This window comes from Seriola aureovittata, chromosome 6, assembly GCF_021018895.1.
Source record: "Seriola aureovittata isolate HTS-2021-v1 ecotype China chromosome 6, ASM2101889v1, whole genome shotgun sequence".
Taxonomy (NCBI): domain Eukaryota; kingdom Metazoa; phylum Chordata; class Actinopteri; order Carangiformes; family Carangidae; genus Seriola; species Seriola aureovittata.
In genome coordinates, this window is record NC_079369.1 from 4,313,395 (window position 1) to 4,327,107 (window position 13,713).

The 13,713-nt window shown below is 37.7% G+C and overlaps 1 protein-coding gene across 4 annotated transcripts; it reads right to left on the reverse strand.

Annotated features, from left to right (window-relative positions):
* Window positions 1-210: 210 nt before the first annotated feature.
* Window positions 211-8,243, reverse strand: LOC130171394 (kynurenine--oxoglutarate transaminase 3-like). Of its 4 annotated transcripts, none has more exons than XM_056379381.1 (14): window positions 8,099-8,243; window positions 5,658-5,748; window positions 5,161-5,222; window positions 4,475-4,619; window positions 4,000-4,149; window positions 3,811-3,897; window positions 3,560-3,682; window positions 3,337-3,457; window positions 2,654-2,730; window positions 2,474-2,563; window positions 2,199-2,385; window positions 1,368-1,441; window positions 1,190-1,276; window positions 211-1,105 (listed from the first exon to the last, which is right to left on the reverse strand). In XM_056379381.1, exons 2-14 carry the CDS (start codon window positions 5,745-5,747, stop codon window positions 1,049-1,051), a joined length of 1,350 nt encoding a protein of 449 aa, XP_056235356.1. In that variant the 5' UTR covers window position 5,748; window positions 8,099-8,243; the 3' UTR covers window positions 211-1,048. The 4 variants fall into 4 exon arrangements, with proteins under 4 accessions (XP_056235356.1, XP_056235357.1, XP_056235358.1 ...); XM_056379382.1 differs by having other exon boundaries at window positions 8,154-8,242; XM_056379383.1 differs by lacking the exon at window positions 8,099-8,243 and adding an exon at window positions 6,777-6,809.
* Between the last annotated feature and the right edge of the window lie 5,470 nt (window positions 8,244-13,713).

The following is a 13,713-nucleotide window of genomic DNA, read 5'->3' on the forward strand; positions in this document are numbered from 1 at the left end:
TATCAATTTAAAACGTTGATTAAAGCTGGTTTATCAAGGCTTACATCAAAATACTATATAGCAATATTGTCCAGCTAGGTACCATTTTGCTATACTGAGCTAACTAAGCTATAGTCTAACGTAAAAACCTTAATGGAGGTACTAGATTTACTGTGATATTGATTTTACTGGTCAGGCAAGCATATAGAGTGCAAGAACAAGTGGCACATGTAAATTGTATGCAGCATCTAATGCAATTCAGAATTGCATTTCAGTATTGTGGCATTGGTATGAATGTAATCAATACACACATACACTTATGAAAAATTGTGTCAGAAAAAACTACGGAATGATTTGGAAAACAACATGCTGAGTCAGTACAGTTATTGATTGCATTGGTTTTAACAAAATACATTCTTGGCACAACAAAGATCTGCATCATTTGTGGTTACATTTACAGAGGATTCCTAAAGACAAATGGAAAGCTAATGCAGTGCATTCAGAAAGTATTCAAAGCCCTTCTGTTTTTCACATTTTGTTATGTTGCATTTTGTTATGCTAAAATCATTATCAATTCTGATCAATCTACACTCAATACCCCATAATGACAAAGCAAAAGATTTTAAGAAGTTTTTGCAAATTATTAAAACATAAAACAGTAAAAAAAAAAAAAAAAAAAAATCAAAATTATCCTGTCTATTGTGTCTATTCTTAAAACCCTATGCAAATATTAACTTACAATTAACATATTAACAGACTAAATCTATACAGTGTGAAAACAGAAATTAATAAGGGGTTGTTTACTGATATACCCGATAAAAACTACACACCTCACACCTGAGAGGATTTATTACAACAATTCTTTTCCGTAATTTTGATCCTCTCCCTTAAAAACAGTATACACTCCAAATAAGGGACACACAATTTACTATTCATGGTTTTAATCTAAATATTTCAATAATTCCCAGTTTGTGCATAATGTTGTAAACAAATCCCGAACCCTCAGTTTGACCCCATGGATGGTCCTCCTCCCTGAAATCATGCTGAGGTCTTCAGACACTGCTCCCTATTAAATCTTACTCCAGTTTTTCAAGATGTTCCCTGCTGCATCCAGAGTACTATCTTGCTGTTCACAGAAAAACAACAGACAAAGGTTATAAAAATTCTGTTTTTCACTCCAAAAAGAGGAAACTGCAGGTTTTGTATTTACCTTAATGAAGCAAAGGCGAATATATTTCTCAAACTGCTTCTTGGAATCATCTCCGACAAAGGCTGTGACAGGAATGGCTGCCAGTTTCTATAGAAAAGGTGTTTTATATTAACGACAGTAATTAAAAAAAATAAAAAATTAAACTAGAATAGAATAGAATGAACTCTAATTAATTTACCTTTTCTTTAATCATCCACTTGACAAACTTGTAGTCATAGGCTTCATCATCAATGATATGTGACAGGTCCTGATCTACAACGAACACAGGGCAGAAATGAATCCTCCTGGTTACGTACCAGGATTTATGATGTTTCAAGTTTCAAATTTTATCAAGATATTCATCTTCTCCAATTTTTATTAGCTTAAAAGGAAAATAATAGTGTAGAACACTAAGGACATATCCATGAACAAAAGTATGTCCAGTATTAATCACTCTGATTTTAGTTGAATGAGTTTTGCCTTTTAAAATATAAACTTAAATAAGACCATTTTACAAAAAATGCATTTCTTTTGTTTCGTTATTTGTGTGGTCCTGTAGTAATCCCTCTGGAAAAACTGAAATGTAATGAATGTCAATCATTCAGTTGCACTCTACTCTACTATTTTTACTTTATAATATTTTTTCAGCTAGTTTGTTACTGCAGTGAGTGCATTTAAAATACACATCTTTAACTCTGAAATTGATGCAAACAGATGTTCGGGTTTCCATTGGATTCAACTGAAAAATCTTTTAGTATTTTCCATAAAGCACTCTACGATCTTTCACATATCTGCTAACTCTCCCATCACAATCACAACTTTGAGATGTTATTTCTTCCCTCCTCGAGTCCAAGCGTCCCTCGCACATTAACTGGTAATCAACTGTTAAGTTCACTTCATTGAGGCACATAACATCAACATGAAAAGTGAAAATTGTTGACAAAACTATATTACAGTTAGAATGAGCCACCAATCTGTAGATGTCCACACTGTTTGCAAGCAACACCAGTGTAAATGTGCAGTAACTCACTGAGAGATGTCACATCCACCAGCATGAAATAACCTCCCTCTGGGATGACAGGAGTCATTCCAGCCTCCTGCACGATGGCAGCCATGCGGTCCCTCTTGACCTCAAGTTCCTCTGCCAGTGAGGAGAAGTAGCACTCTGGCTGACCCATCAGCTCATAGTTCAGAAGCAAACCTTGTGCCACAGCCTCCTGCAGATTAACAGACATGCTTCAACATCAGAGTGGATTTGATTGCTTTGCTTTTTCTCACAGATTTGAGGGAGCTTTGCAGACTTGCCTGTAAAGGTGTCGGGCAGGTGTACAGAGTATTCTGCATGACGGTCTGAAGATGCTTTATCAAATGCTCCGGTCCTATTGACCAACCAAGCTAGAAGACACAAAGTTCAACTCCATGGTGTGCAAGAACTGATTACTGACTGTTAAAACAATGTTTTAAATACACAGATTTAAATCTCACCTTCCATCCAGTAACACTAAATGTTTTCCCTGCACTGCTGATAGTAATTGTTCTATCCCACATTCCAGGCAGAGTGGCTGCAGAGAAAGAAGACAAAACATAACGACCATAAAATGCGAGATTCAGTGTTTTGAATAGTAGGGTGCTAGTGTACACAAATGTTTTAAATGATCCTCGGGGCAGTGTGAGAAGAGTACGGCCACAATCATACTATTGTTTCAGACTGAAATCATTTGAAATTACAGGGGATCAGAGAAGCAACAAGAGAGTTAAGGTTACTGTGTGTGTTAAATGGAAGAAGGCACAGTATTGAGTTGTAGGTCACATTCATTTTGGGAGGACCTCAGAGTCCAGTAGACAATCACTCCGGTTACTTATGTAAAACACAGGAAAACAGACGAGCTAGGTCACATGTACCAGCAAATAGTTAGAGCAAAACGTGAACCTAGCTTGCAGTGCCACTTTTCCACTTTTTCTTTAAGGACATAAGAATCCATTTTGCTGTGCGACTCTCTGGTGACAATGGTCTCTAAAGCATTCGTTGGCGGCACGTTTAAAAGGATGCCATTCCTGTAGCTCTGTGTAAGACAACGGAGGAGGTTCTGTTGTGTAGGAGATGGATGAAGCCGATTGGCTCTAATATACTTTTAGTATGTTTTAAGTATGTTGCTCTGAGAACGTACCAATTTTGATATGTTGATGGCCCCTGTAGATGAGCCACTCATAAACCTCATCACTGAAGCACAGAGTGTCGTGTTTGATACAGAGGTCAGCGATCATCTGCAGCTCATCTCTGGTGAAAATCTGCAGGAAGAGAACACAAACCGCTGACAGCACTTGATTTCTCTGTCATGTCAAGTCATCATTTCTCAAACATAATGACCGATGACTGGGATGTACACTTGCCTTCCCTATAGGATTGTTGGGAGTGTTGATGATGATGGCCTTTGTCTTGGAGTTGAATTTACTGGCAAGCTCCTCTGGGTCAAGAAACCAGTCAGCACTTGTGATGGTCTTCTTTCCACACTTCTAAAATATTGCAGGAGATATTTTGTGTCATGATCGTAACCGCTTCTCAGGCCACAGCAGAAGGCAAAGTAAATACTGTAAATATGGAACATGTGTATCAGACACCAGTGACTTTAGGTTAAACTCACAAGGCGTAACGGTATCAACACAGGCTTGGCCCCTGCCATTCGTACCATAGGAACATAGCAATCGAAGAAAGGTTCGATTATGATGACCTGGAGGGAGAAACATTACACAGTAAATATGTAAATACTGGAGGAATGTTTATGAATGTAAACAGTCCCGTAAGACCCAGTGAGAGAGAGGAAAGTCCTCACCTCGTCTCCCTCTTCCACCAGTGCTTGCATGGTGCTGAATAAGGAACCATAACCCCCGACTGTGACCAGGATTTCTTTGAAAGGGTCGATCTGACGTCCATAAACCTTCCCATAAACCTGAGAGAGGGCCTTCACCAGAGTTGGATGACCCTTTTAAATAAACAGAGGGTGTACATTAGAAAAATAAAGGCAGTGTATACAGTACATAGTGAACTACAATGAATACCATAATGTTCATTTAAATTTCATATGGCTGCTCCTATTTCAACACTTACAAACTGCAGATGCAGAGTTTTAGTTGGTTGTTGAGCACAATACATGAAAGTCATTATTAGATACAAGATGACAATAACCAATTGCAGCTCACATTTTTTGTATCATAAAATTCAACTTGTAGTCAATTTTATAACTGGGCATCAAATTGAATTTGCTGTTTGTCGTAGTCTACTATGGTATTACAGTTGATCAGTCTTACAAAGCCTCTGGTGTACTGGTTCATCCTGTTCACTGATGCTGCCTTTGCTAGTGCCTCAGTGACATAAGAAGGTGGAGGGATGTCTGGGTAGCCTTGGCCAAGGTTAACAATGGATGGGTCTGCTGCCACTGAAGTAAACGCCACCCTGAATGGACAATGACTTGAATCATTACTGGACAGAACAGAGCTCAGCTCATGTTTCTGACCAAAGGACAAAAAGCAATTCAGACACAAAAGATTATCCTTACAGACTTATCTGACTGTTGTAATTAACAACAATAATGACAATAACAATAATAATAATAATAATAATAGTAAGCACCTAAGACTGGGTAAGGCTTGCTGCCTAAAACACTAGAATGAGCTGCTTTACTGTAAAACCATACTTGCTCTGAAATATCTGGCTGGCTTGGTCATTCGCTATTTTCTGTGCCTCTCTAAGCACAGACGTCTCGTATAAAGACCAAATGGTGTTGTTTCCTCCCTGTACGAACTTCATCACAGTCCGTACAGGACGACTGAGTTTAGATTTAACCCTAACTGACAGGTTGTCGTTCCATGCTTGGAAACCGTACCTGATCATGCTCTCCATAATTTCGTAATGGGAAACTGATCCAGTGTATGTGCTCAGAACTCCTCTCCTGCTGTGTCATGCACATTGATTAAAGTTATATCTTTTCACTTACCAGACATTTTTGTCCAGTCCCTCAATTCTTTTGGAGTGGGTGTGCCGGGATGTCATTATATGCTGCAACACAAAACCTAAATGCATTACACCTATTTGAACATCTCATTAAGTGCTCAGTTACATGATGCTCCACCGGTTTTCAATGATAACTACAGCAGCTGCCAAGAGCCCAGAATAAGGGAGTGGTGTACTTGTGCAGGAAGAAATTACATAATCATCAAGCACACAAGGTTGGTGGTGTACATTAACATTTCACGACTTTGCTCTGTGTTTTTGTAACTGTGGTGGCTCTGTTACTTATAAATTGGATCTATTATCCAACAGTTCTTCAATATATCACGTTTTAAACTTGGTCTAGTTTTTCAAATGCATCCCACCTGCCCACCCAAGCATCTAGAACTTTTTTTTTTTTTTTTAAACAGGGTCTCCTGGTTTATCTACAAACAAACATTAAAACAGAGTAGCTAAATTCAAAGATTTCTGAAGAGGACTTACCTGTGAAGTACAAAACCTTCTCTTGCAATTTATGTTAACTGAGTGGCACTTGAACCTGGAGCAATTCAGGACTTGCCGTGCGATGTTCATGCTGCACAGAAAAAAGAAAGATGAAAAATACAGTGAAAATTATGTTATGTTTGCTTCTGTCACACGGGCACACAGTTTGAACATGTACATACAGACAAATGCTGGTGGATGCGTTAGGTCGGTTTGAACAAATAAACATGACATTAATTCTGGCAGTACAATGGTGAATATAAAAAGTGAGTAAGCTGTAGAAAATGTTAAAAAAGACATTGATAAAATGCAGAAACAGTAACACTGACTATTAAAAGAACAATTACTTGTACTAGTATTTATTGTCACCTATGGTTGAGACAAATTCCATAGCTTCATGCTTAATAGATTAGTTAAATGACAGAAAATTAATCAAAAATAAATCTGATAATTGATTCACTTAAATCATTAATAAAAGGATAAATGCCAAACATTTGCTAAGTCCAGCATTTCAGATACACTGCTCTTCTGTTTTATTTTTTTTACCACTAGTTCATTTCTATGGGTTTTTTTTTCCCAAAATCTTTATTGAAAACGATCATAAACTCAAAATGCAGCAACATGTATAAGATAAAAAGAGGATACTTAATGCCGGGGAATACAATTACATAAACAGTACGTATAAGGATAAAGTAGGAACTCTTTACTTTGAGTAGAAATAAATCAATATATTGGAGGATTAACCAAAATCAAAGAGGTACAGATGTACATTACAGCAATTTTAGTCAATAATCTTAATCTCAGGTCTTTGCTGTTTTCTTTTTAGCAATTTGACTTAAGAATGGGGAAATAGGTGAATATTACTACAAAGTGAATAAACACAAGTGTGTTTGTACAGTCCTGCAAAACTACAACAGCAGGTGGCACCAGTGTGCAATAAGACAGCTACAACTACATGATGTGAGGGGTGCCATGCCAATAACAACGACAGAAACTATTGTGAAAACACAGTAAAACACTGTAGGGGAATTTTTTCAACTGCTGAGATACTTGCTGTTCCACAAAGAGATATTCCAGAAATCAGGTTTTAACGAACTCTGAGTCAATAAGTATTTTCACCTGAGTTGTGCGCGTGCATGAGGAATATAAAAAGCCGTCACCACTGGAGCTCCGATTCAACAATTCACCATGGGAACGGTTAAGAGCAGAACCTCCATTTTAATCCAGTGGAGAGAAAAAATTATGTGTGACATTAAAGCACATTTATCTTTTAAAAAACGGCAGCAGCAGTGAAAGAGCCCGAGTTGGACAAAAGAGTCAACAAGTTAAAACCTACTATACACACTACACTAATAGATGTAAAGTGCTGGAATCTACTGTTTGTTAGATTAAATGTTTAAATATATTTATTCAGCTGTAACCTGATGGGGACAAAGTTCTGCTGCAGAAGAAGAAGAAAATAAAGATGAGACAGATTAGACATAAATTTATAGATCCTGGATTGTAACATCATATTCTGACCCAGTAACAGCCTCAGTGTCAAGATTTAAAAACTGAGTATACATTTTCAGGTCTCTATTCTACATTTAAAAATCTTGCTCGACAGCATTCAATGCCTCTGTTTCAACATGTAGTAAATTAACATACAGTAACTGAAATGCTGTTAAAACAGGTTCAGACTACATTTACATTTACACAGAAGTGCTAGTTAGGCATGTATGGGTGTTTAAGGAGTTAGGAGAGGATGTGCTCTTGGGAAGACTGTGCAGCTGCACTACTGCCATCCTCACTCAGAAATATCACATCATCTAAAATATGATCCAATGAATCATACACTCTCTTTGCACTTATTAAATAGATGTAGTACTTAATATTCACACTAAGATTCCCAGAGTCTCAGTGATCAGATTTAAATCTGAGCTGAGGATGAAGACACCAAGGGTTATATTTGACTGTAAGAGATCACTGGCTATCCTCACACTGATGATTAATTGATCATAAAAGATCTAATATTAATAAACACAGGTATTGGGAAACAAACTAATGTCCAATCAGGAATTTAATCTTAGTTGAAGAAAATCTGCCAGCATGCAGGTTAGTCCCACAGAGTAAATTACTGTGGTAACTGACTCAGAGCTAAAGTGAACTCAGTGTCTGGAACAGAAAACACAGAGCTTCCCCTCGCCACAGGGTAAATTAACTCAGAGTTAACCATAAACCCACTTTCTGGAATACACCCCCAGGAAACATGCATGCTGTTAGTTATCCGTGTGCCAAAGTATACACTGCCTGGCATGTACACGTTAGCTAACACTGGTTGGCACCCACAAGCTAGCTTTAGTCAACATTAGCAACATTTAGTTATGGCTGCTAAACGGACTGTCCGTCCCGTTAGCTGTGAATCACACTGATAACCGCTGCCTCGTTTAACAAACACGTACCATGTAGTGATAGAAGTTAAGCCGCCACACCAACAGGTCAGCTACCACAACTTACTTGTTGTTACACTCTTGCAGCTCTCGAGTGAGGCACAGCGGTCAAGGAGGAGGAGACGACGTCAGAGGCTGGAGAAAGTGGTGATGCGTTTACAGTTATCGGAAATTGGCAACCTGAGGGAAGTAGACACGAATGGCTTCATTTTTTAATGACAGCCAGCCACCTTGAAAAATCGCTATGGCAAATTAGTCTTTGGCCTTGGACTGTATTGTTATATGAATTTCCTCTTCAAATATGTTCACGATGACAATCACTTTAAAACATTTATTTGACGCACATTCTATTCTACCACCTTTCACTGCATTAGAATAACTGTCGACTTTGAAATTGTTTAGACAAAGTCAAAAAATGGCCACTTAACTTCCAGCATGAGAACTGAGTAAGACTGAACGCATTGTTTTCTCTTGTTATGTAAAACTACTCAGCAAGCGATGAGTTTCTCCGTAGCAAACTTGAAGGCAGCATTGCCCCGGCTTGGATGGACGATCTGTGAAGTGATGTTAGCGTCACTTACTTTCGAGAAAGTTGAGGGGGTTTTAGAAATTATATTTTAGACAACTAAGATAATCTCTCTGGCCACTCATTTTGTTTTTTCATATTTCTTATTTTCGTCTTATTCTGACTGATTGTGACTATAAGGCCAATGATCCAGCTATATCAGACCCAGACAAACACCCCCCACCCCCCTAATTCCAACCAGAAAGCCCTGAATGCATTGTTGACATGAATGTGCCAAGTCAGGCTGACAGCATGAGATGAGATAGAACACGTGTGCGGAAAGTATTTTTCATTCTGCTCTCAAACTATGCTCTGCAGCTACCATGCTGACATTTTGGAAATGAAATGACATCATGTTTATGAATGAACATGTAGAGCTATTGAGGTTAAATTTGGAAGAAAAAAAAAAAGCAATAGTAGCTATGAGTTAATTCCATTATGCACAGGCAAATGTTTGCAGTAAGGTATATTTATTGTGTACTAAATAACAAAATAGACACTATTACATGTTTTCCTAGTGCTTGCAAGTTGGTAAATGTTTAAGCATAATTTCAAGTTTTGTACAAACAGCGCAAACAGGAAACTACTGCATGCAGACCTGCTGAAGAGAGAATTTTCCATAACTTCCCCTAAGTTCTGTCTTGCCTGTGCCTGTCCAGTTTGTAGTCGTTTCAAAGTCATTGCATAGCAGTCTATGGATAGGTCATATCTGAGTGCCTTAAGGGCCTGACTATATATCAAGTTGTAGGATCCTGTCAAGTATGCACCATCAACAGCACCCTCTTCTGATTGGATTCTTAATTGGTTTAAAGGGTTTGACCAGTATGACACCTAGTGGCCAATTCACTCCCTAACTTTGTCAAGTGTTTTCCTACCCGTGCATCATGAGCAGGGGCGGAGCCACACATGGTAAACATTTGGGCCTTAGCCCCAACTTCAGTCTATTTTCAGGGGACATGCTCCCTCAGGGAATTTTTCACAGCAGCTACATGCACTTACATGCATTTACTTTATCAAGCCATTTGTACATCATTTGGGAAAAATAGTTGCAGGAAAAAAATCATCTTGAGCCTGCATCATATTTTGAATCTAATTGTTCTCTGTGTCCATAATTCTGAAACACACCAAATTTTGTCAATGAATAATTTTCACTACTGCCACATAAAAAAGGCAAAAATTGTCTGATATTACTACTTTTGAATTTACATAGGTGGGGAATGAATTTGGAGTTCAGACTGGCGAAATATTTTCTTTTTAATTGTCTTTACTTCGCTGGGCTGATGAGCAGCAGGAGAACAGGTGTGCTAACTGGGCAGCTAACAGCCTTGAGTGTTCTTTGTTCTGTGTCCTTAGCTCATTCTCTGTTTGCCCCTCAGCTGAGCTTCAGCTTATATAATGACTTTAATATTTATAATTTTAGCCTGTTATTTTTCTGCACCAGATGCTTTGAGGGTGGAACACTATATCATAGTCATGGATTGTGCATTTAAAGGAGAATCCAACCCTTTTTCAGAATTCACATTTCTTATTGCTGTGCCCCAGAACCGATTGGTGAATATTTGTGAACATGCAACACTCGCCTCTAAAGTTATAAACCAAAGGGAGAACCTTAAAATGTGCAATGTCATCCCAGTTTGCTCTATAACAACGAATGGGGCTCTAACGCTGTGAGGCCATAAAATGTTTGTGTCATTTCTTACACCAAAATGATTGTTTCATATCTCAAACCTTCTGTCCAATTTAAAATCTGGATGAGACCTGTTAGGAGGTACACTACACAGCTACTGTAGATTATGGGGTTAGTGAGGTAATGTGTTTCTCCCAGTGGCTCAAAGTAATTTCAGCTATATAACTTTAGTAGCCTGACTGATGAAAACAAGCTGTTGGCTTTTTTAGAATATGACATTGGCAAGTTTCTTCTTCCAGAGTCTGTTTTTCTACTGTATTAGTTCATCATTTGCACTCATTAGCTGTTAATGTGGGGGGTTCAATTAAAAAGTGCATTCAACATTTTCATTTGTCACATGTGACATTTAATCGATATTTTAATGGATTACACAACTGTTGACAGAACAAAGTCATTGCCCTTGTGTTGTAGGATTTGAGGATTCAGTGATTTCTGGCTTCAAGACAGATAAAACAGACTTAACTGCCCTTGGTCATGGGAATAACATGAGACATTGAATCCTTTTATTTAGTCAAAATTGATTTCAAATGAATGAACTGTATGTTCATGAATGTTATTATTTATTAGTGTCTTTAACTTTGTGCACAGCTGCTGTTGGACTATAACCTTCATTTCCCGCTGCAGCCTATGAACTTTGAACCTTCCTTCATGGTTTTTGTGTCACTGCCAGCTGGACTTCATGTACAGTATGCAGGTCCACTCTTTCCTTTCCTGTGTGTCCATGAGACAAAGCGGTGAAAGTCGTCACAACACTGGATTTCTCAGCCCAGTGTCAGTCGAGTTACATCAATAACAGCATTAGAAAAATAAACTGCGGAACCATCGATGTGGGGAACATGTGGATGTAGGCCTATTATAAGACATTTTGGGTTGAAATAATACAACCATGGCGGGAAACAAACAAACAAATGAGGACCTGTAACAGACATTTGAGGAGGAAGGGAAGGGAAGGGAATGGAAGAAACCAAACAAGAGCACGAGCTACGCTATATATACATTGCCCTCTTGCAGTGATTGGGCGGTGTTGGCGCCATTTCGGATTTAAATACAGACGACCAAAACCACAATGGCGTCAGTGAAGCACCCCTGGCTCATTGTGCAGTCCGCGGTCAGTAAGTAAAATTCATCACGCCGGTCTCCAGGAACCCTCGTCGTCTTACATCTTGTTTTGCAAGAAATCAACTACCCGGTACCAGAGTTTCAGCGTCGGGGGTTTAGAGTTTATCAGAGATCCGAATTGATGAGGAAGATGACTCACTTGTATGGTAAAAGCATGGGTTTAACCAATGAATTGAATAGAATTTAAACCTTGATTGTTTGAGGAAGAGCGTTATTCAACACAAATTTCATACTGCAAATAAATTGAACTGAATTTTTGTTGTTGCTGAATCACTGAAGTGATATGGAAACCAGATTTCATATGGATCTTGTAACCTTTCACTTATTTAGTATATATTGTGCATTATGACATATTCCTTACTATTACCAACTGTAAGAGATGAGTTGACTGTTCCAGTGACTGTAAAGTGATGTAAAAAGTAAATGGAAATCTCTGTAAATCTCTTTACAGGTTGGGTGGGTATGACGTGTTTTTTTTTTTTTACAATGCATAAGTTTCATCAGCATCACAGTGTTTAAAATCCAGCACCCTGCTTTCATTCCTTCAGTCTGCAACATGAATGTTTGCTGTGTGCTGATTTCGTAGTTAACGTTAGCTTAGCCGACATATTAACAATGAACAAAAAAATTGCAATACGTCAATTCTTATTTGTTTGTCGTTTGTTTTCTCAAAGTGTAAATAAATGCTGTCAATGGAGGCTTTTCACTTTAACATCTCCATCTAACTTCTGTGTTAAAAGGGAAACAAGTGCAAAACAATGGTTGCTATAGGTTCAAGTGTGAGAAATATGCAATCAAAACATATCGCTGATATAAACTCATCCATTCGACAGAACCAACTGCAGCTATAACATGAACATGAAGCTTAATCAAGACCTCTGTGAAAGTTTACATTTTCATGACGGTAGAATTACTGCAGAGCTGTTTTATTAGACTGCACTAGTTATGTGCTAATTATAACTAATAAACTGACACCTGGGTGTATGCCTCCAACTGAAGCATACATATGCATATTGCAATATTTTGCAAGTGTGTACTGAATTCACTGTTCACCCTCTCTCCTAATAGAAGGATAAAGAAGGAAGGAAAGAACAATTTTCCTATTCCATTTAAACATTTTACATCAGAAATACAATACAGTAACTCTACACTTTCTTTCTGTGTAGCAGCATGTAGATGAAACCTTCAAATGGCAGTGTTTGTACTAGCTGTTAAGTCATTATAGTGTGATTGTGCCAAACAGCTGTAAAAGCAGACAGTGCTCAGAAAAGCTTAAAAGCCCTCCTGCAGAGGGAGCAGCTGGGGGAAAGTGGAGGAGCCATTAAAAGGCAAAGACTAAAGAAAAGCCTGAAAATGAATTTCAGAATCCTAATTTGTTTTTACTTCTGTCCTTCCCCCAATAATCATCTCATGACCTCCCTGATGGCCCAGCTATAGCTACAGAAGCAGTACACAAGTGGCCGACTGTAATTAAATGCAAGTTTGAGTTACTGTATCTGTGCTTTACATCAGTATTTCCAGTCGTACATAATAGTATATAAATTAAAATGAGCTCCACCTCAACCAGCTGCAACGTAAAATACTGCTTAGTTTAAGCTCTTCTACCAGCATGCATTAGTAACAATCACTGGTGGAAGAAACACTTAAATATTGCTGCTCCCTCTGCAGGAGGGCTTTTAAGCTTTTCTGAGGAGTGAAAAATATCAATAAGGCAGGGTAGAACTATAACGAAAAGTCCTGTACTCAAAATTTTAATGAAGTAAAATCAAATATGCTGCCAAAATTAAAAGTATTCATTTTGTTGAATGTCCCATTTCAGATTAACATATATTATTGTATTTGATTATAATCATTAACATATTAATGTGTACATCAAGTTTAATTTGATCTTAACCTTTACTAATACATCATATTGTTGATTATATATATATTTTTATTTTAATGCTAAGTAAAGTTATTCAGTCAACAATGTGGAGTGAAAAGTGCAGTATTTCCTTCTAAATAGTTGTGGATTACTTGAGTAAATGTACTAAGTTACTTTCCATCACTGGTGGTATAATCTAATAATATCATGTATAATAATATGTTAACTGGATCAATTACTTCTATTTTTGATTCTCTTAGAACACCACAATATATGAATATCACAATACTTTTACATATGTAGATATTGTTGTACTAGTACTACTAGTAACTGAGTATTTCTTCCACCACTGTATGGTATACACTAACCTTCACTAACTTGAACTTTTCCCT

Excerpts from the sequence above, each read along its gene's own strand:
- LOC130171394 (XM_056379381.1), bottom strand. The coding sequence starts at position 5,747 with ATGAACATCGCACGGCAAGTCCTGAATTGCTCCAGGTTCAAGTGCCAC. Across the intron at positions 3,898-3,999 it reads TGGTGGAAGAGGGAGACGAG|GTCATCATAATCGAACCTTT; the intron begins GTGAGGACTTTC and ends TTCTCCCTCCAG. Across the intron at positions 1,442-2,198 it reads GGTGGATGTGACATCTCTCA|ATCAGGACCTGTCACATATC; the intron begins GTGAGTTACTGC and ends TGTTCGTTGTAG.